We start from the raw sequence: 23730 nt of genomic DNA on the forward strand, positions 1-23730 counted from the left end.
ATACTGTATCCAGGTCTGGGGCCTGCAGCACAACATAGACGTGGAGCTGTTAGAGCGGGTCCAATGGGGGGCTACAAAGATGATCAAGGGGCTGGGGCACCTCTCCTATGAAGAAAGGCTGAGAGAGGTGGGGATGTTCAGCCTGGAGAAGAGAAGGCTCCGGGGAAACCTCATTGTGGCTTTTCAACACTTAAAGGGGTCTTAAAAAAGACAGAGAGTGACTCTTTACTCAGGTAGATAAAGATAGGACAAGGGGAAATAATCTTAAAATAAGAGATTTATTAAAAAAAAAAAAAAAAGGATATAAAGAGATTTATTTATTTAAACTAAAAAAAAAGATTTATACTAGACATTAGGAGGAAATTCTTCACTGTAAGGGTGCTGAGACACAAGAACAGGTTGCCAGAGAAGTTGTGGATGTTCCATCCCTGGAGGTGTTCAAGGCCAGGCTGGGTGGGGTCTCAGCCAACCAGATCTAGTGGGTGGCATCCCTGCCTATAGCAGGGGGGTTGGAGTTAGATGATCTTTGAGGTCCCTTCGAACCCGAGCCATTCTATGATTCTTTCGTAATGGATTTTTCACCATTACAAGGCTAATATCTGTGTCTGTCTTGATATTGTCTAGTTAAAAGCAAGACAAGTATTACCAGATATCTGTAATTCTCAAATCAGTATTTTGCACAGCTCTTTCAGGCCCCGTCAGTTAGAAGTGGATAATTAAGTTATTTTAGTATCTGGAGAAATCCATTGCAGTGCACTTGTCTGTTATGAGCTGAATTGCTAAAAGAACCTGCCTGGGGAGTGCTAATGTTGATTAACAAGGTTTTTAGATACAATCCCAATATAAGCAAGGGATAGTAAAGCCAAAAAGTGTATTACGCATCCTAGCAACATAGAAAACATCACAGTCTCTGAGATAATGGTTGTTAAGATTCTTTAAAATGCTACTTTTGGGAAAAAAGAAAAAAAAAAAAGAGAGGAAGGGCCTTCTATCCTGTTTGCTTCAGTCACTACAAGAAATCTGCCAAAATACCGTGCATCAGAGTTAGCCTATTGTTACAGGGATATGGGTAAGTTTTATGTGGTATAAATCTGTGCTGTTGCTCCCTCTGTGGTCCTGTCCTTTAGCTGGCTGCTCTGTTTTGCTCATGTTACGTGTGTCAGTACTTCCATTTGTACTGCTGCATGGTGGTCAGGGACCAGGGATCTGCTCCAAGAGAAAAGTGTGCAAAATAAAAAGCTCAATTTGCAGCTCTGACAATCCCAGATCCAGTTAGCTGTGTACCTGTCTGTACCACTAGACGGTTGGCAAAAGGAAAGGGACAAAGGGAAGTGAGCCCGCTGTTCTGGAAGCAACAACCATGTTGGATTAAACTGATTATGAATCTGCAGTATATGCTTTCAAAGCTTTTTCTCTTCCTCAGCTGGTGGTTACATGTGCCCCTTAATACTAATCAATGTGTTGACTCAGTAGTAAACTTGCTTAGTCTGACCACCTCAGTAGAACATGGCTGTTCATAATTAGATATTCAAGATTTTAATTGAAAACCACTGATAAAAAGGAAGAGCAAACCAGTAGGCACAAAATGCGCATTTGCATTGTATACCAAGGGATACAGTCAAAAATATTTAATACATTCTGTGATTGGTTTCCAAGACATACATCTCCCCTATTAAAAATGGCACTTTTCTACTCAACGTGTCTATTGCCAAGGTATTTTTAGAACCTGAGATGAGAAGAACATTTTTTTTCTTCCCTTCTCTTTGCTCATTAGTTCTGAAGAGCTAGCAAAACTGTGAAAGAGCTGTGTTCCACTTTTTGTACCTGAATGCCTATTATCTAAGTGCTGACACCTTTATGGCTGTACTGAAGGTAATTAGGTTATTCGTTGGGTTGTCAAGTGTATGCTTTGTTCTTCCAGTTGTTTATTTTTAGCAGCAGTCCTGGTTCTGTGGGTGATGCACCTTACGTTCAGAGCCATAGAATAGGATAATTTGCATGATCAGTAACCTAATACAATATTCTAATATATATGTGTACACGTATGGCACTTCTGGAGTTTCATACCTTTTCACTTCTGATGTATCCCTCCTCAGGACAGCAATTTAGTAACCATCTCACAGCTTAGTTTTGCTGGGGTAATGGAGGAGAATGCCAGTTGCCTGGAGGTGAGAAAGCTGTGAGGTGCTTGTTTTCTGAGGGCCAGAGTGTGCTTTGCAGAAAGCAAAGCTCTCCTGGTTCACAGTGGGTGCTGTGCAGTATTACACAGAGTTCTCTGCATCCTGTGCAGAGCAGTAATTAATGTTTTCCATGCCTCTTTGTTCTCCTGTCTTCCCCTATGAAGCACTGACAACAACCGTGCTTTCCTCTCTCTTAAGGTTCTCTCTTGAAGTTTTCCTGGACTACTTTACAGCAATCTATAGCCATTTAATGGACTCCCTTTGCACCACTGTGCATTTTCTATAGGTGTCTCATGCTGCTTTTATGAAAGTGATTATGCTCTGTGCCTCCTAGAGAGGGAGAAATCAGAAATGGAGAAGAATGAGCCCAGAAATGGCTCTCACGCCCACCTTGAAAACTTTGAAGAGTGCTGTGCTCTCATAAACAAGTATTTAACAGTTTCGATAAACTAGTTGTCCTAGACAGATGTTTGGTGATACCTCACATCTCATTTGATTCCAGCATTCAAATCTTTGTGAAGACCTTGCTTTAGAAAATACTTTCTCATCTGGAAGCTCAATAGATTTGTCTCTTGCACTGAGTGTATTTTTACCATTGAGTATTTTTTTTCTTGGGTTTTATCGGAGAATGAATCCGAACTGAAAATTGTCAATGCTGTTTCTGTGCTGTATGGTAACATTATATCTGATCTCTGCATGCTGTTGGGATTAGCAAGTGCTATGGACAGCTTGTTAGCAGTTCCTTTCTGCAGCATCAGTTGACAGGTGTACTGAGACTGGAGTACCATGAGTATAAACTGCTCCTCCTTCTGATAAGATACTCCAAAGCAGTTTTGGAGTTGATGTTTGAATTAAATTAATAGTTGCTTTGACTATATTGACTCTGTTTGGGGGATTATTTTTCTAAGTCACTCTCTTTGTAGTTTTCCAGGAGTGATGCTCGGTGTTAGGGCATCGTGAGCAAGGTTAGATCTACATATTTGCTATCTGTGCAGGCTATAGCAATGCATGTTTCCCAGGCATGGCTTTGTTCCTGGCAATGGGAAGGGTGTAAACATATTTAGGCCACTCTGCTGTTTGTTCATTCTTACAGGGAACACTTATGAACTGCTACCTGCTGTTAATGTTGCTACCTTTAGCAGTAGGACTGATGGGTGTTTCACATGAGGTGCCTATCAGTGTGGTAGGCACCTTTTGAAAGATAGGAAACTGACGACAAAAAGCTGCCTTTTCTACATAATAGTGTGGTAATCCCTTGTATTTTTTTTTTTTTTAATGGATGCCTTTAACCGGAATCCAGTCTGCACTTTTCTTTTTCCTCTTTATCTCTATGTCCTATGTTCATAGGCTGTGTTACACTGCAGAAGAGTGTGTATATGCAGCAAAATAGTGTCTCTCCTCTCCCTTCCACTTTTGCCTGTGAACTTCCTCTCACAAGCACTCTGGATGCCCTATGCTTCCATCAGTCAGGAGGGGCTTCTATTTCCCCTGTCTTTTAAATTAAAATTAAATTAAATTAAACCTGTGGGTTTAATTAGAAAGGGATGATAAGTGCTCTAATATATTTTTAATGTAATTTGGTCATTCTTCCCCCTTATTTTTCCTAAGCTTTTAAGTGCAGCATCCATTTTGAATATCCTGAGGACAGTGTTCATTGATGCTACCTAATTCTTGTGGTTGGGATTGTAGAAGATTCTTTAAAGTGCTCATGAAAAGCACAGATGAATAAGTGTTCACACATGAGGTGACTAACAAAAGTCATATATATTGCACAATATGTAGAGAGAGCTACATTGCATATGTAACTTTCAAAATTAATTTTCTAGTATGCAGAAGCTAGCAATCATCTTGGGATAATATCTTTTGCCTAGAATTCAGTTTCAGAGAACATTTACCCTGTTGTTTTTTTTTTTTTTTTTTTTTTTTTTTTGATTGTCTGTTTTGTTGAATTAGTAAATATTTGAACGAGTGTGAAGAAAGCAAGACACAAGCTTCTAATATCAGCAGAAAGTATGAAGAGCTCCTTTCACAACTTTCTGAATTCCTGGACACAGACATCAGAGAGAAAGAGAAACCACAGGAACACTTAATGTCAAAGGTGATTACGTGTAAGCAAGGGTTTTCTTGGACAAGGCTTATTAAAAACCTTTTACTGCGTTTTAGGAATATCTGCAGGAGTGACCAATTTAGCTTAATTCATGAAAACAAAACAAACAACCCCCCAAAAAACTGGTTTGACAAAGAAAATGAATTCATCCTTCTATGTAGAAAATAAGCAGAAGAATATTTGTTTATATAAAAAATAAAATTATAAAGAGAGGAATCTTTGTATTAAATAATGATTTTCAGAGTGGTATCATTTAAGACAGGTTTTTCATATTGGCCTGATTTTCAAAGGTGTTGAACACTAATTGACTTTAGTGAACTCAGTCTTATTTACATACATATTTTATCGGCCTATAGTTTCCAAGTACAACCTTGATATGGTTCAAAGCTTTCCTGAAAACATTAGCAATGGGATCACAAGATGACATGTAAATTCTACCACTTGTATTTAATACTTATCTCAAGCTGATGTACCATTAAGTAGAAATATCTGAAAAGGCACTTGCTAAAACAACTTAAACTGTGCCCTGTGTAACTTTACTGTGTAATAAAATGCTGTGAATCACTATAGGGTGTATTCGAATCTCAAGCATCAAAATTTATTATCTCCCCTCAGAATTTTCCTGGAGTATTGAATGCAAAGCATCCACTTAGGAAAGGAAAATTGTTTGTGTACTCTTTCAACCTTTTTAGAGGCTGCTGAAGGGCACTTTATCCTAATTTTATGCATTATTCTTATATAGTGTCTAGTCTTCTGTATCCCCACTTTTCTTCACTTGGGAGCACACTCAGAATTTTGGGAATTTCTCTTTTGTTATATTCATACTGTAACTGTCCTGGCTATAAGGAAACCTTAATAAAATAAGATGATCTAAGTAGGTGTCACAGTTCCACAGTTCTCTTACAGTCCTTGCCCTCATAATATTACAAGCATATTCAATTTGCAACAGATACATGTAACAAAACTTGGCTAGTTGTCATTGGAGGCAAAAATACTTGCATTAAGCCGTATCTCTTACATGCTTTAAATTAAGCAAATATACAGTTATTTATTTTTTAAAAGTATACATTGGCTCTTTTTTTTTTTTTTCTCTCTCTTCCTAACAATTAATAGATCTAGTTGGGAAATCTAGAGTGCACTGAAAATTGTGTGCATTAGGAAAACTTAGCTACCAGTCAGGGTACATTTTTTTCCTAATGCAGTCTTTGAAGCTACCACACTTATCTACTCCCTGCTTGAAAACAACATAATGTAACAAAACAGGATATTTTTCCAAGGTGCTGGCTGTTCATCACAGCAGTCCACCAGGTATTTGGTCCTGCTCTTGAATATGCTCATGAAATAGCTGTTACTAACTCAAATATTCCTTTGCCTAAAAAGTTTCAAGCATAAAATGCAACTTTCAGTTTGTCGTTCCAAATGAGAGGCATAAATCTTAACGGGCCCAACCAAAACAGTCTGCTTTTCACATGAAGATAGTTATATGATCTGTTTTCATTTTGAGACCTGCTTTATGTCAACTGCAGATACTCAGAAGTGCCAGTAGCTCTCCACCTCTTTAGTAGATCATAGAGATTGTGTGGGAGTAAATCTGAACCACATTTCACTAAGATGTGGGTTTCTGGTGGGAATATGGTTCTCATTTTAATTGCCTTTCTACTTGTTTAGAAAGGAGCAATAGAATGCAATTATAAATCTAGCCTAGGGGTCTCGGAAACACCATGTCTGTATTAGGATGATTAGGAGCTGTATACTGGGATGAATAAACATCATTGTTAAGTGTTTAAAAATGTTTCCACTATTTGAATTATCTCTCTAGGTCTGTGAAATTTGTAAAGAAAATCTGGCACTAAAGGTTCAGGTTGCTGCTCTTCAAGAAGCTATCGATGGCCATGAGATGGAGTCCAAGGCTAGCAGAGAAACTATCATGAGGCTTGTTTCAGAAGCAACCAAAGAGCAGAAAAAGGCAGCAGGATACTATCAAGACATGGAAAAACTTAGTAAGGTACATAAATGAGTCATGCATATGTTTTTCTAGTTTTCATTTTTAATTTTAATTTCTCAAAATTTCAAATCAATTTTGGACAGGAGTTGCATGAGAAAAAGTACTTTTGAAAGACGTTCACTGATGAGGGTCTTTAGTAAAAAACAAAAGGTTATTCTAAGGTTATTCTCAGCTTCCTGAAATCTTAAAATATATGGAAATTATTATATAATTAAACAATAACTGTGCAAGATAGAACTGATTTAGATTTGATAGAACCGATTTAGATTTGATGTCTTCTTATGGTGATTGCAAATTGGTATTTTTGCTCCCTTCATATTGTAGACTTTGCTGCTTGCAAAAACATGTAATTAAGCAGAAGTTTTTCTAAAGCATTGTAAATGTATAACTGAATATAACTGAGGCACAAGAATGGAACAATGGAAAAAATGCTTGTTTAAATAATATGTGATGTTGCAAACTTTCTGATGATTCTGTTACTAAGATTCTTCAAAAATTCTAACGAGATTGAAAGGAATTAGTAGAATCTTATTTTATTCTTTCTTTTTCTCTTAAGGTCTGGAAATAAAATGTCTTGGCTTTTAGACACACTAGATTATCTTGTTTCACTGCATAATAAACCTGTATTTCATAAGAACTCAGCTGACTCATACCCAAAATGTTGTAGGCAGTAGGTTGTCTCTTGCAGAAAAGTACAACTTTACTGAGGAGAACCTGTAGAGGGAAAAAGTGCAGCAGGAATAATGGTGAATTGAGAATTGTAGGTGAAGTTGTAAGTCAAGTATTCACCAAATTCACCTAGGTACAATTTGGAAAGAAAAAGATGATTTAAGGATTTAAGTACTCCAAGAGAGCTTGCAGTAAGGGTTTAATATATTGCAAAGAAAGAACAAAGTCAGTTACTGCAGCAGTTTGCTTTATTACTTTGTACTTTGAGTGATAACTGCAAAAAGGAAGCAGTTTACTAAAACCATTATGAAAATTTCTTGCAGGTACTAGGGAAGTGTGGTTAAAGCTGATGGTCAGAACTAAAGAAAGTAAGAAAATGAAACTGCCAAATATGTAGCTGAGTTATGTGTAACTGAATTTGTAGAAATTTTAACATAACTTACTTGCCCAAGGTTGTATTTTTCAAAGTTAGTATACGTTAATGTTTTCTCCACCCCTCCAGCATTACTTTTTCCCTGAATTATCACAATCACATACTTTAAAGGATAAAGTGTTCTGATTTTGTTGTAGGCAAAATACTTAGCAGATGAGAGAGCTGACAGCATGCTTTTAAGAAGAAAGAATTTGTTGTGGGGAAAATGAATGTAAAGTACCACAAGGGTCATAAATTTTACTTACTGCTGAAAATGCTTCTTAATAACCTGTGTAAAATTTCCTAAGACTCAAATTGGAAAGAGAGTGAACCTGGACTGAAAACTTAACCAGGCCTTTCTGAGAACTTTTTGTCCCTGTTCTTCAAGCACAACAGGAGAGAGGGTGGTGCACTTGCCAGGTAAGCCAGAATCAGGAGACATTCTAAACTGAGATGAGTCTTCATTTATGATTTGTTTTGCAAGTTTGCTCTAAGTGCCAAAATATTTCAAAAGTTGAAGCACTTAGCTGAAAAATATTTTCCTGTTGTTATTGCATGTATGCCAAATGCATAATTTATTTAGCCCATTTTACAGAAACGTCTTGCTAAATTATCAACATTGCCTTTCAAATGAAGTGTGTGCCATCATGGCTAATTTAGAGGTTGCAGATTCCTCCAGTGTTGTTTCAGTTTAACTACTTAATTTTGCAGATATTGAATAAATCTCCTGAGAAAGTTTTGTGTTCACAAAAGTGTATTAAGAAATGCAGTATTGAAAAAATAAATAAAAAAGAATGTTTTTAATCTGCGTATCTAAAGCAGGATATATAGTATCCCTTGTTCCTCTGATGAATGTCTTAAGCTACAGGAAGGGCATCCTCAGTTGTATAAAGTAGGTTTGACTTTGCACAGATGAAATAAGCATGTGAATAGAGTTGTGCATTGTTTCATGTTCACTTGTGAAGGAGAAAAGCAAGTAAAACTGTCACAGGTAATAAAGAAGTGTTTCTGTGCTAGCCAATAGCTTGGCTAAGTTTTGTATTACAAGATGGTGGCCACTTTGCCCCAGTTTTGTCTCTCAAAAAGCTTCTTAATTACATAGAGGACAGAACACAACCTTTCTGTTCAGTGGTTCTGTCAGTCTTCTCTGACAAGCCTCAGTCTCAGCCCTATTCACGCCTCCTCTCTGAACCATTTCCAGTTTTTCTTGTCAGGTGGTTCTTCGCTCTTGCTCCTTGGGATTTTTCTGCGTGGTCTCTCTTGATGCCTTAGGGTCTTTCCTCATGCCCCATGAAGAGGCAGCTATCTCATGGCCAAATAAACAGATTATAGACTCTGAAATTCTTGATGAAGAAAATGCAAACCAGATTGGTTGCATTCAGACTATTAGCATGATAAAAAGTTAATATGTGAGAGTTATTCAGAATGTTCTTTAGTAAATTTGATGCTCCAGGATTTGTTGAAGTCAGATGGTTTCCTTTGGAGCAACATAAGCAAGCAAACAATAATTTTACTAATTCCACTGTCAGCCTCGGTGCATTACAATTATAAAACAGCAAACAAGAGAAACTAATATAATATATAATTTAATTAGCAGTAGGTAACCAACTTTTTTTTTTTTTTTTCCTAATGTATTAGTTTTGTTTCAGAATCCTGAACTTCCCACATTCCCGACTGAATATTGTGAGAAGGTGCTCCTGGAATTCTGTAAACACAACATAAATGTTTTTTCTGACAGTGCTGGATATCACATTTGTGTTTCATAGAAAGTAATTTTTAAATGCTGCCCAAATTTCTAGACTGAAAATTAGAATATCTGTTCATTCTTTCTGTGTGCCCAGACAATGATTATTTATTATGATCATCATTAATTACAGTATTATGACAGTCTTTGAGAAAGTCTGGCAGTCTCTAAAAAAAAAAAAAAAAAAAAGTCTCTAACCAAGTCCCTTTCTAATATTTATTAAATATCTACACAGTATTTATTTAAGGTATAGAAGGTGCATGTATTCTTTCAAATGAATTTGCCTTTCATATAGCTTTGACACTCACAAGCCACAAGAATTGGTAAACTGGCTTGTTCCTGTTTCTCATTTCCTCTGATGAGTCAACCTGGAAATATTTGTGATTCCTCTCAAGTCTTAATTTAAACATCTGTTTTGCAAAGATATGCACTAAGCAGTGTCGTCAAAAAACATATTTAGAATATTATCAACTAACTTTAATTAATTCAAATGTATCTGTATGTACTGTTGATGCAAAATTGATAATGAAAATGAAGTTTTAATTCATTATTAATGTATTAAATTGTTATTAATTAAATCTAAGTAGTATGCAATATAAAATTTTAAAATCGATTGTATGAAAACATAGTTAATTAAAAATAAGCTATTATAATTTAAGGAAACTGAGAAATTGAGTAAACCATAAACACTCATACATTTTTAATATACTCAAATACTTTGATTGTAGGAGATGTGACCAAATGATTTTAGTTTTTGATTTTCCCAATAGATAATGACTTTCTCATTTAGAACCTGGGTGTTTTTATTTATTTATTTTTGCTTGTTATAAGTTGTTAAGTAAATTAATTTTATAGATAGGTTTCAGCAGACATCTCAAATATTTTCAGGTTGAATCATAAAACAAGGTAGGAGATAAGAGCAATCTAGTTTGAAGTTCTTGTGGTATAGCAGTGGTAGATGAAGACACAGGTGGTGTAAGAATTCATGTGAAAAATACTGGCATTCTCTTTTATAACTTACTATTCCTGTTAATATAATCTGATTTTCTATTTTTTTTTTTTTCTTTGGAGTGGTGGTGGTAATGTAATTGACTTAATAAATTGAGACCCTGCTGCTCACTGAAGTGCCGGAGTTAATAATGATGGTGTAAGTTAAAAGTAAATATAAGGATAAGTAAACATCCTTCTCTGGTCTGAAGGCTCTCTCCAATTATTTAACTTAAATGCTGCACTCTTGTTATTAATTACATTCTTGTTATTAAAAACATTCAAGCCAAAAAGCCCAGAGTTTCCTCCGGATGGATTACAAGTGCCTCAGTTAGCATATGGCCATAGCAAGAAAGAAAAGGGAGGAGGTGGGCTTGTGGTTGTGGCAGGCATTGTAGAGGGATAGATGTTAGTGAAGGACAGCAGTTATATAGGAATCTGCTATATTAGGCTGAATAACTGTTGTCTGTGCTGTGAAAGTGGCTAGTGGCTGGTGAGTATGTAAGCACACAGAAGCAGAAGTACATCTTGCCATATATCCTCTCAGCTTCCTGATACAAGGGTTGCATCTATCTCCATGCTAACAGCTAATGCTACTACTATATAAAACAATATGTTTGTTTCACATAAAATCTCGTGAAAGCCCTTTAGAAAATGGTTCTGTCAGTATTAGTGAATTTTGACCAAAAATAAATGGTAATCCCTGCTGTTCTGTGTATGGAAAGCTATACTGCAAAATACAGGCAAGGCTCTGGACGCTGTGTGACTATCACTGTAAAATATGTGTGAGCTCTCTGGAAGGAGCCTCAGCTGTTTCATGAGCTTTCAGGTCTGTACCCACCTTCTCATGGCATAGCATTTCTCTTTATGAATCTTTATGCAGTATTTCTCTTAATGCCCCAAGATCATCAGTTCTCAAAAGGTATCTGGATAATGCACTCAGTAAAATAAAACAAGATAAAATGCTCAATAAACTGCTTTAACTTTTGGTTAGCACTGCAGTAGTCAGGAAGTTGGATCTTTGAAGGTCCCTTCTAACTGAACTACTCTACTCATTTAATTGGAAGTGAAATCTTGTGTCTTTTTTTCCTCTAAGTTATTTGTTTTTCCTGTAGCAAGTCTTCATTTCACATTTCCATTAATCCCTGACTGAACTTGCTGTATTTTAAACTTCCAGGTATTTTTAAAGCTGAGGAAAAAAAAAAATTTTACAGTAAGCATAACAATGTTATTGTTCCTAAAAGTGTCATTGAATTTATTTTCTTTTGTTCTACAAACTGTGGGATCTTAACTCCACAGAACTCAGTGAATTTTTTTGTCACCAATTTAGGGAAAACACAGATGCACTTTTAGGTGTCTTTTAGGTGCAAAGATATCATATCATCTATGAAAACAGTTTTCAAATGAGTTACTTCTTTTACATTGTGTCTATGAAAATAACAATTTTGAGATTTTGAAAATATAGCACACAGTGTGCACAACTGAAATGATACATTTTAATAACTTTAATATCACAATAATTTTGATAATTAACTAAGGCACAGCTATAGAGGCTTGCCTCATGAATAGCCTCCTCTGTGAAAAACTTTGCAACATTTGACTGAATCAAGAGAGAATCCTTTTCTGTAACACCTTTGGTGCAGCTGCCTACCTCTTGCCTTGTATATGGTCCTTCAGGGAAGCACACCAGAGTTTTAGAGAGAGGTGATGAAAGCCAAGAGATTCTATCTCTTTAGCCGCAGCCGAGATAATTGATGGGGCTGTGTAACATGGCTGGTGGGCAATAAAGCTGTGGGATGAGGTGGCTGTGGTCTGTGTGAAATGTGGTGAGGAAAGATCTCAGTTTTAACATGAAAAGTTTTCTTTCCAGTGAGAAATTGCTTTAGGAGCAGCTACATGTGTAGGAACAATGAAAGACAGAAATGAGTGGTGGTTCCTCAAAGATTGTTAAAATTTCACAAGTCTTCAGATGGCTCTGTGGAAAGAGAAGGCTTCATGCCATCTCTTCTGCTGGTATTTTGTGGCAAGACCTCTGCAGAGCTTCTGAAACAATATTGTCAAACTTCCAAGCACCTGTTTGACATGATTCTAGCATACAAATGGACAAGCAAATGTGGTTGGATACTTTAGAAGTATTGGAAGCCCATATATGTTAAAAATTAATGTAAATCAAAATAAATTTGCTCATCAGTTTAAATTTGAGCAGCCATTCCTAAAGCCAAAAATGTACAACTCAGTACAAAAAGAAATTTTCTGCATTCTTTTTTTTTTCTTTTCTTTTCCATTTAGATGTTAAGATGAAAGCTGGTGCTGGAGATAAACATCAATATTATTGTAATCTCATATGCAAAGCCACAATAATGGCTTTTAAATAGGGTGTGGCATGCTTCTGTGTGACATATTTTTGTGGTGTCATACATGCAAAATAACAAGAGAAAAATGATCTTTCTTAGTCTGTTTTAATCTATTGCATTAAATGAAAGCAAAGATTTCAATTTTTGCTGTTTATAACCATATAAGTTAGGTAAATGAGCAATTAAATTTGTGTTTATTTAAAACCATAACAAAAAGCTATAGCACTTTGAGAATGTGAACCTATTGTGTCTTTTCTAAATCTGCTTCAGTTGTGGTGATGTGTTTTATTGTTTATTTTTCTTCAGGAAAGAGAACTATAGGAAGCAATTCATAGATCTAGAAAATTGAATTTGAAGTCCTCAATCAATTTGGAGTGTTGAGTCACAAGTTCTAAACCAGCCTTGGGACCATAACTAGTGACTGATTTGACTAGCATCTGCTTTCTTAAAAATATTATTTGATGAAATGACAGACCAACAAACCTTCTATGTGCATAGTTGAAATCTTGAGAAATATGAAAAAAATATATCTACAGTGCATGATTAAATATATATATATAACTAGAACTTTTTGAAGGAGTCAGTTTATATGAGTAGATAGATATAATATGATACATGAAGGAAGGACTGAATAGTTTTATAGAAACAAAGCAATTGCAAAATAATGGGCTCAGTTTATTGTAATTACTCTAGAATGAGATATTGGAGTATGATAGTTCTTGAACAAATTCAGGTCAACAGCAGTAAGAAAAATAGATTATAAATTATTGGGAGATAATAAAATGTTATTTTGTCACTGCTGGAATCCATGGTGTGTCTACTTCTTCAACACAAATTCTGACATCCCTGAAAAATGTGGTAAAACTGAAAGAAATTCAGAGAAGGGCAACAAATATGAAAACAAATATACAGTGATTTCTCTATAAAGAAAGACTAAAAGGACTTGGACTCTTCAGATTTGAGACAAGACATCTGGGCAGTGACGTGAGAACTATGAGCGCTAAGAAGAGAGAAGCTAAAGAATAATTGATGGCTCTCTTTTCTAATAAAACAAGGTTTCATTAAATTAAGTTAAAATTGAAAATTAAAAATGAAGTACATTCAAAACAAACAGGAAGATACACTTCTCTGGGCAATTAAAATGGAACTATGACCATGAGATACTGTAGATTCTGGAAATTATCATGGTTAAAAAAGTAATTGCACATAAAAATGGAAGAAGAAATCACTGAATGCTGTAAAATAGAAAAGGCCATTTCTACACCTGAAAGTCTCTGAGCTGCAATTATTTTGAGGTGGGAGAGTATTCTGAGCAAGTAATTTATGCCTCCTTGGCTCTTATAACCTTTTTGAGATGGTTGTTACTGCCTACTGTCAGATGCTGGCTGTTGGAATACATAAACCTTTGGTCTGAGCTGCAATAGCTCTTCTCATGTTACTCTCTGCTATTTTTCACTTAATGTGAATTAATTACATCTTTGGAGAGAGATCAGTAGAATGAGGGTAAGTATTAATATATATTATTAACTAGAAGATCTCACACTGTCTTGTTTTGCCTCTTTCATACACGTCTCTTTAATGCAATCACATCTCCCTGACTTTGTTTTCCAGTGTTAAATACAGCTTTTTAGCCTTTACTGATAAAATAGTGTCTTTCTTTCTATGTTTAAAAGACAGAAGTAATTTTCCCTGCCAGTTACAGCTTTTGATGTCAATACAGCTGACCTAATATTGAATACATTAGTTCTCAGGAGGCCTCACTGGCATCTTATGCAGTGGTCTGTATACTCTTCCATCTTCTCTAATCTCAGTCAGAGTGCCAGCAGGTGAGTGAGTGTGTACTCCAACCAGATGTGAGTGGGTAGCTGCAAGCACAGCACTGTGCTGTATGAACCCTTTTGCTTAGGTCTCAGATAGTTTAAGAGTCTCTGCTCCCACTTTCTACATCAGCCCATAAGTGGTCCGCTTCATGTCTGCTGCATCTCTTGTGTCTAAGTCAGTCACACTGATGCAGCATATGCTAGGTAAATCTGCATTATATCTTCTGTTTTATTTGAACAGGAATTTCTGTAGTTCTTGTTTTCAAATGCAGTTATGTCAGTGTTGGACACATTTTTTTTTTTTTTAACCCTACAAGCTGCGTACCAAAACCTGCATATGATTCAGAGTGACAGAACAGTCATGGGCACTGAGGAGCTGAAGAAAAACCATGAGCTGTTACAGCTCCGTTCATTCCATCTTATAGGAACAGAACTGTTTTATCCCCCTGCATGAAGCCATCAGGATTTCGGGGTTTTGCCTCTAGTTGGGCTACCACCTTTACATGTCATAGTGCCCAAGCTTCCAGGTACTGTTTCAAGTTCATGCTGACCTTGCTGAAGCTAGTTACTTTAAATATTCTCCATTCAAGAGAGGGTTTAAGGAAGATTGTTCAGAATTTTAATGCTTTGAATTTTACTACTTTTCATTCTGTAAATTGCTTGTATGGCTGCTTTGTTTTTTAATTGTTTAGACATCAACAGGCTTGCAATTACTTATTTTATACCTTGATCTTTTGATTCAACTATGTATGTTTGCAGATGTTCACAATTAGAAATGAGATTGTAATTAGGTAAGCTCCTTGAGACTGGAAAACTACTTTTGCTCTGTCTTTCTGAAAGAAAAAACTCAGACTGCAGAAAATTGTAGCTGAAATAAACTTGTCTTTATTCTTTGCTGTCATTACCAGAGTGTAATTCTCAACACAGGTTGGAATTTTCTATTAATAGGTTTTCTTTGAAATTAAAAAAAAAAAAAAAAGACAATGAATTGTGCCAACATTTGTTTCAAAGAGTTCTACAATTACTGTAGAAAGTTCAAGTAACAAATAATTACCTAAATAGTAAGGTTTGTTTTGGTTTGTTTTCATTTATATATTTGCATGTTTTCATTTTTGAAGCTATTTAAAAATTTTAGTATTTTTAGTATATTATGTTATTTCCAAGGGTGTTTCCTAAGCTTCTGTCCCAGCCTCACTGCTGATTTATATAACTATTTCCAGACGTACTGCTTGATAAGCATGTATGCCATTAATACAAACAGCTTACCATGCCACACAGCAAGTATAGGTGGGCTCTGAGAGACCCCCAAGTAGCCACCATGTTCAAAGCTGCTCCTGGAACAATTTTTAAATTCTGAGGAAAACCATCTCAGTTGACATCAACCCACATACTGAGCTGTTGCTAAAAACCTGGAACTTCTAGAGAAATTCAGTCACTCTCTGTAAATATGCCATCCTCTTGCTTAATTTTTTGTCTTTTGTGAAGTAATATTATTTCTGGCTGGTTCCTGTCAATCAGGTAATACCATAAGGAATGAAGACTTTTTTCTGTTTTTTGAGTTGATTTGACTGCAGTTTTTCTTCTTGCGTATGAGTCTATAAACACTCTTAATTCTAGTAATACAGAGATAGGAAAGCGGTTCACAAGCTGACTGAATGAGAGCTGAATGTTTCTTTTGTTTAAATGGGCTAGTTTTCTTCCATATTTCATCATTTGCTTTTGTCCTGTAGGTCAGGATACACAGTTCTGCCTCCCAGTTGGGTCAATATTTTATATACAACTGATATATGTGTACACTGGCTATTTTTCTCCCTTGAAAATTGAGCCTTGATTTATCAGAAGATAAAGGGAAAATAATTTTTAAAATTCTTGGGCTTAGTAGGAAAAGCCTGTGGGTGTGAAAGGCTAAATGAGAACCATAACAAAACGCCAAAGATCTGAGGATGACTCTGAGCAGTAAATCCTATGGGCTATTCACCAGTTAAGCTTATCCTACAGTATCCCCTCTCCCTTGGTACCAAGGGTAACATTATCTTTGAATGTATTTACTTATGAAATGCAAGTAGTAGTAGACGGGAACTGACTCCTTCAAAATTAAAAAATAAAATAAAAAATAAAATACAAGGATGTTAGACAGAGCCACCACCCCATTCGTCTTTCTCCACTGATGTTTCTGCACTCTGACAGCTCTGCTGAGCAGCAGATGAGGGCAGCTGTAGGCTCTGTGGAAGGACACTTAGCTCTGCATTGACCTCCTCTTCATCAGGCAGATTTGTGCTTTATATGAGTGTTTTTGTTTTCTTCAGAAGATGCAATCATGCAGTTTTTTTCTAATTATTATTATTTTTTGTTCTGAGTGTTGTACAATCAATTGTTCGTTCACCTTAATGCATCTTTTGAAAAAACATTTCTTATTTGAGATTTAATTGATATTTGAGCACTTAATCTTCCTTTAGGCTGTCTTAACTTTTTCTTATTGTTTTTGTCTCGCTCATACTTCTATGTAAAAATAATCTCAGGATTTTTTTGTCACATTCAGGTAAATTATTCTCAGAGATAACATCTAATTCAGCTCTACTTGCAGAAACTTCATGTGTATTCGTGCTTCCCCTCCCAGGTGTAGTTCTTTAGCTTTGTTTTCATTAGATTTTGTCCACCATTGTTTTTCTAAGTCTTATCTGAATGAAAATATAATCTTGCAGTAGTTTTGCAATCAAAAATTTTTTGTTTACATACAATTTTCCAGGTTACTGCAAGGAGTTAAGCTATCTAGAGTGATTACAGCAGGCTTTGGGCTTTCATTAATTTCAGTGGGAGCTTTCTCATGAAACCTTGATGTTGTCAGGCTCTTGTGAGCAATATGGGTCTGTATTTCTCTAGATGCAATACTTGCTTCTGAGTAACTCCCTGCTTTGTGCATATGAGGAGGGGTTCTAATGAATTTTGAAACTTTGGTTTAGTCTTTTGTGTATTCTTAGGATCTTGACAGTGCTAGAATAGCAAGACAGAGTTTGGAGGCGGACATCAGAAACCACCAAGATAAACTCACTGCTAACCAGAAAGCTTGGGAAGCTTCAAAGCAAGAACTTCACACTCTGAAGAAATCTTTGAGTGAGCTGGATGAAAGTTTGAAGAGCAGCAAAGAAGAGGCCAGGACTGCTCAAAGTTCTTTGGTGGCTTTCAAAGAGCAAATTGCTGCCCTTCTCAGCAGTGGATCGGCAACCGTTAAACCCTCTGAGAAAGCTATTTTGGAGAGGATCCAGGAAATAAACTGCAAAGAGGAGAGTAAAGAGATAGTAAGTCAGCAGCTACCTCACTTGCATGGCAAATGTATTTATTCCCTTTGACTAATTTTTTTTTTTTTATCTGATTTATCTTTTTGAGTGTTGATTCTTTTTGCTTAGGTTTTGAAATTACAGAAAACTTCAATTTTGTTGACTGCTAATTTGAGATGCTAAGCCAAAAACACTTATATTTTATTAAGTAGGAATTAGTCAGAAATTAAATAAAAAATAAGTGCTGTTAGCAGGAAAAGTCTTTTTGTTACGACATTGAAACTTGTTTTCAGAGCTGCTTTGTAGGCATGAGAAGTGGCTGCATGGTCACCATGATTTAGCTGAACATGTGAGCAAGCACAGATTTGCTGTTGCAATAGTAACTTAATGGACTGACCTGTTTTTCGAGGCAGGTATAACCGATGTTGCCCCAGGCAACTTCTTGCCCCTAATCCTCAAAGTCTGCTACTAGGAAAGAGTATTTGTTTTTACTTACAGGTAAGTATTTTTGAAACCGTAACTGTTCACCATTCTAGAAAAAAAAAAGGTAATATTAAGGTAGCTGGGTATTCTAATGCTTTGGCTAGAGGGATTTGGGCTGATAACATTTGCAAAGGAAAGGTATGTGCAGAAGAGAATGCTTAGGGGAAAGTCAGGCCAGAATGCAGTGTGACCAATGTCAGTATCCCATCCTGACTGCTGGTTGCTGTACTCAGGCTTCTTACTCTTTTTGTATGAGAATATATCGATGTTGTCAGCACACCATTTTCAGGGAGGGCTATTATTTAATTAGAAGTCACATAGTAAATGAAAAGCTGTTTTCAGTGAGTCACTGGAAATCAGCTTCTGTGACCTTGCCAGATTTTGAGATTCTAACATCTCCTGCTGATGTAATAGTTCCTTATTAAAAAAAAAAAGGTATGGCTTTGTATTCTGTCTAAGGCTGGAAATAGCTCTTGAAAATACTTCTGTGCATTTATATCAAATACTCTGTTAAAAAATGCAATTCCCCTATGACTTAAAGAGTCATACAATTAACTAGTTATTCTTTTTCTAAAGAGCTGAGTTTATTCTTACTTTAGAGGTAAAGAAACAGATGCTCAGAAAAGCAGGTAATTTTGCATAGGAGTGTGAGAATTTTAGTGCGGTGCTCTAACCTCTTTGTCCTCCAGAAAGGCCTGTGGACTCTTGCAATGAAAAAATAACTCAATTTGTTGGTTGTCTGAGGATGTTTTTCAATGTATTGCTATCACAATTAAATATATGTGCTTTATTACTAAGAGCAGGTATTGACTCTAGTCTGCCACTAACTAAATCTGTGTTTTGGAAATATGAAGCTGGTCTTACAGTTGCCTTCTTTTGTTGGTATATTTTTACATAGTAGAGGAACTATTTTGGGTATTCCTAGTGTAGCATTCTGCCTCTGCTAGCAAATACAATTGCCTGCTGTACTTACGGAAATACTTCCCCAGAATGCTAGTCCCTTCTCAAACAACTTGTGGCTCAAGAAATTCCTGAACCATAAATGTTAGCTTTGAAGTTTAGTACTTGGTGAATTTAGTTACTGTAATTGAATAGCAAAGTTTTGTGTATCATTGTATTTACTAGGTATGTTAAGCGATGAAGCTTTAATGCCTTACTGCTATGACTCAAAGGTTTGGAAAAATTTATGTGCACTGCCCTGAGGTGAATTATGATATTAAAGCACTGCTGACATCTATTCTCAGAAGAGTTTCTGTGTGAAGATTAGGGGCTTTGAAATAACTGAGCTAAAATGTCAATGTTTTACACTTATGAATCCATCTCTAGTAGAACATAAATTGTGTCATCAAAAAAGCTGTTTTACAGTGACCTGCTTTTCTTTCTGCACATCAGAATTAAATATTTTTTAAGGCTTCACTGGACAGGAATATATCTTGGTCTTGACCTTCTTGGTCAGATTCCTATTGCATCTCTGGGTGAATTTCTTTGCAGGACTTGGGTATAACTTTCTTGTGTTAGGGTATGCATGCTTTACCATCACTCAGTTAAGCAAAGGATTTTTTTTTTTTTTTTCCAGATAGAATTTCTCATACACCTTTCAGTAAACTGTTTAACTTGAAGCAAAAGCTAGCCAGTGTCATACCCATCTACAAAAAGGACATGAGAAAAGAAACTTGTTAGACTAACCTCAGTCCCTGGAAAAGTTATGGAGAACACTATCCTGGGGTTTACTGAAAGTCAGTTGAAAAAATATCATCAGGCATAGTCAACACAGGTTCCTGAAGAGAAGGTCTTGCCTTAGTAATTTGATTTTCTTCAATGATAAGGTCACCTGTTTCATGGATGAAGAGAAGACAGTAGACGTAATCTCTCTGGATTTCAGTAAGGCCTTTGATACCCCACATCAAACTTCTGAACGAATTGTCCAACTGTGAGATACACAGGTTCACACTATGATGGGTGACGAACTGGCTCAATGGTAGAGTTCAAAGGGTCATAGTGAAGGAGGTTTAACTGGCAGGCCAGTAACCAGCAGTGTTCCCCAGGGCTGTTCTAGGGCCAGTCCTGTTCAACATTTCTGTCAGTGATCTGGATGCAGGAGTGGAGTGCATCCTCAGCAAGTTCACTAAATGGGGAGGTGCTATTGACACCCGGGAGGGATGAGAGGTCTTGAAACGGGATCTGCTTAGACTGGAGCATGGGGCCATCAGCAACAGCATGGAGTTCAACGAAGGAAAGTTGTGGGTGCTGCACCTGGGATGCAATAATGTTGGTACAGGTACAGACTGGGAGACAAGGGGCTGGAGAGCAGCTCAGCAGAAAGGGACCCAGGTGTTCTGGTTGATAGCAGGCCCCACATGAGCCAGGAACGTGCTCTGGCAACCAGGAGGGCAAGCTGCATTTTGGAGTGCGATAAAGACAGCATATCCAGCCGGTCAGAAGAGGTGATTCTCCTATATTTAGCATTGTAGCAACCTCATCTTCAATATTGCATGCAGTTCTGGGCTCCACAATTATAAAAAAAAAATAAATATATGAAATATAGCAATGTCCAGTGAAAGGTATTCTACTGCAGGATTAAGATGCTGCTTTGAATCACTGTTCTGATAATCGTTTCACCAGTTATAAGATGTACATCATCTGAGTATGTTTAGACAGCTCTTAGGTGTTTTTGTTATTTATTATTTATGATGTACCAGAAGGGTTCATAGGGAGTTTGAGTCCAAGGCAAGCAGTTGTTATCAGTTCACACAGAGCCCAGCCCTGCTGCAAGGTCTTTGGGTTCAGGTCCTTCACAGATTTGTTGCAGAAAAATTTATATATCTGAAGCTTTTTCCCTTGACTACTTACCCATCTGACCTGAGGTAGGAACAACTGATCAGATTATAGATTGTCTGAATTTATATGCCCATGTGTGCATATAAATCAGTGGTAGTTTAAGAATCATCTTATCAAACCAGAACAGTGCAGCTTTTTGACCATCAAGATAATACTAAGATGACGAGAATGTCTAGTTATGTTGGAAAAGAGAAAAAATGATCACCATTATAGTATGAAGGACCTTGTAACTACATCCTGCATGCTGCTTTTTGCACTCAGCTGGAGCCAGCATACAACTGTCTTGGTTACACAGAAAAGAAAGGAAGAAAGTGTTTTATTAATACAAAAAGATTGAACTGCATGAGGGATTGGCCCAGGAGGTTATGGAGGTCAGAACTACAGGATGAAAAATAGAGCCTTTGTCAATCACTGGGTACAGGCACGGGTAATAAAGGTGAAACTCTGTTTTAGGAAATCTCTAAAATGATGATTGCTCCTAAGCCAGGGGTGAAGGTTACTTCTGGGTGCCTTTGAAGATAAAGTAACAGATTGAGACCACAAAATAATCACCTCCTATGGTGTGATCCCTCACGTGGTTATGGTTTCTGGAAGCCTGCAGGACCCCATGCAGCTGGGCTATGAGCAGAGACCCTCTGCAGCCTGATGGAGGGACTCCATGTTCATAGACAGCAACACATCCCTTGGCACAAGCTACTGAAAGCTGTTTCTCCTACCGAGTGATATACATCGCACATGTTAGGGTCTCACAGTCTTGTTGCAGTTTAGAATTTATTGCAGTTCAGTGTTTTCTACCTCTGTACAAGCAGCAGTAATTTCTCAGTTTATTTTTTATTTTTAGGTAGTTAAGGTGCAAACTATTATTATTTAATTGTAATCTAAATTTTTCTGTGTCATTAAAATTAGGTTTGTTTCATTTTACAATATATTAGCTCCTTTTATTTGATTGACCCAAGTATTACTTCTGCTGTTCATTTTTAGGAGTCTTACTTACAAATGTCATCACTGTCATTTGCTCTGGGTGGTTGCAACAGAGTTTACTCTTTTTGCATCTTAATATTTCATATTTTAAAAAGATATTTTATCCTCCTCTTAATATTTGATAATAGATGTCTCATATCTTTCTAAAATTTCCACTCTCACCTAACCCTATATGTTCTTTTGGCTTGCTTGCTCCCTAGATGGTATCTCAGTTTGAAACCCAAATAGCTAAATTGACTGAAAGTTTGGAAAATCAGACCAGATTGTATCAAGAAGCTCTGGAGAGAAACAGAAAAGCTGAAAAACAATCGGAGACCTTCCAGGATCAACTGAGAAACTTGGAAGAGGAATTGCTGTCTATAGATATGATGCAAGATGGTTTGAAGCTTGAGAAACAAAAAGTAGTTGCATGTGTTACTTTATTTTCATAAAAATCAGTAAAGCCAGAGATGCAGCTAACTGTATTATATTGATCAGCTTGAGTATTGCCCAGTACTGCAAATAGTGTGAATGAGCAAAGTAAGGCATCATGTGGGGAGTAGTAATATCTTTTCTTTAACTGACAGTTTTAGTTGGAAGAAGTGGATAAGCTTTCAAGTTCAAAGTCCATTTAATGTGTGTGTGGGGGGATGGGGGAAGGATTTAAAAAAAGTCTCTGTATATATATCAGAAGTCCTTTAAGGATTCTTTGATTTCAAGGCTTTTCCATCATTCTGTAATATATCATCCGATCCACAAACTCCCCAAATCTTGCAATCCTTGATTCTTTTATATCCATAGACCACCGTAACTACAAGGATTGCTTTATTAATTGAATGAATAAATGCAGTTAGCTTGGTACACTTTTGCATACTAAGAGTTTGAAAAATGGCATAGCACAAGAGCTAAACCAGCCAGCTAAGAAAGACAAAGTGCATGGCTCATTGTAGCATGTTACCAGGCCAAGATCAGTGCTTATTGAGTTGAATTTGCAAAGAATCACTACTTTGATGCTGTTTTGCATTAGTCTATGGTACAATAACTTTTCCTAATGAAGCATCCACTATCTTATGAGCAAACCAGAAAACTGAGGTGTTCTTTTACCCTGCTTCCTCTGTGAAGAATGTGTCAGTAGTTTCTTAATTTCTCTCTAGATTTTGCTGCAATTAGATTGTCTGTGTTCCCTCCCACCTCCCCGTTGATGAACTTCAGTTCTGCTGGTGTTGTGTTTAACTTTTTGAGACAAGCATAATGAAACACAGAGGTTCTTGCTTTGTTTTTTTTTTCATCTTCATCTCAAACAATGGTTATGGAACTGTTTTTTTTTGTTTTGTTTTGTTTTTCCTTCATTATTTCTTTGCAAAGATTACGACCTGCAATAGAAGTAAGGAAGAACAAAGGCAAATATGATTCTTAGGGAGAAGGAGAGCTTTGGTTTTTGTAAGAGAAGCTAATTGTGACCAGCGAGTGTATGCAATTTTTAAAGGGCTAGCAGGCAGCAGAAAACAAGGAGAAAAAACAAAAATAAAAAACAAACAAACAAACAAAAAAACCAGATTAAATATTAGATACATCTATGTATTTACAGCAGTAAGCCAGGTGGAGATGCAATTAAAATAATCTTTAAAGCAATTTGTAAACCAATAACTGTTATCTCTAAAACTTACTGCTCCAAAGAAGGGTAGAAGTCTGACTGTGCTAACACTCCTGTGTTTCCTCAGACCACATGGGATCAAACCCGTACTATCCCCAGTACCAGTTTTATCTGTGTTAGTCAGTCAGAGCTCAGAGCAGTGGGCATGCACTCCCACTAAGTGGAATGTAGCTGTCCTTTCTTCCTCCTTCCTGACACTGTGTGGTCATGTAGAGCGGTAGAGCCACAGGCAGGAACTGGAG

The 23730-nt window shown here is 36.6% G+C and overlaps 1 protein-coding gene across 12 annotated transcripts in view; it reads left to right on the forward strand.

The window, feature by feature from the left end:
- CCDC170 (coiled-coil domain containing 170) overlaps positions 1-23730 on the forward strand; it is a 45730-nt gene that overhangs the window by 13566 nt on the left and 8434 nt on the right. For all 12 annotated transcript variants that reach the window (XM_038177588.2, XM_038177587.2, XM_038177586.2 and 9 more), the window contains 4 exons: positions 4134-4278; positions 6107-6292; positions 17257-17574; positions 22056-22256. In XM_038177588.2, the coding sequence (XP_038033516.2) occupies positions 4134-4278; positions 6107-6292; positions 17257-17574; positions 22056-22256 (850 nt within the window). The remainder of the gene's footprint in view (positions 1-4133; positions 4279-6106; positions 6293-17256; positions 17575-22055; positions 22257-23730) is intronic.

Source organism: Anas platyrhynchos, chromosome 3 (assembly GCF_047663525.1).
Source record: "Anas platyrhynchos isolate ZD024472 breed Pekin duck chromosome 3, IASCAAS_PekinDuck_T2T, whole genome shotgun sequence".
Classification (NCBI taxonomy): Eukaryota; Metazoa; Chordata; class Aves; order Anseriformes; family Anatidae; genus Anas; species Anas platyrhynchos.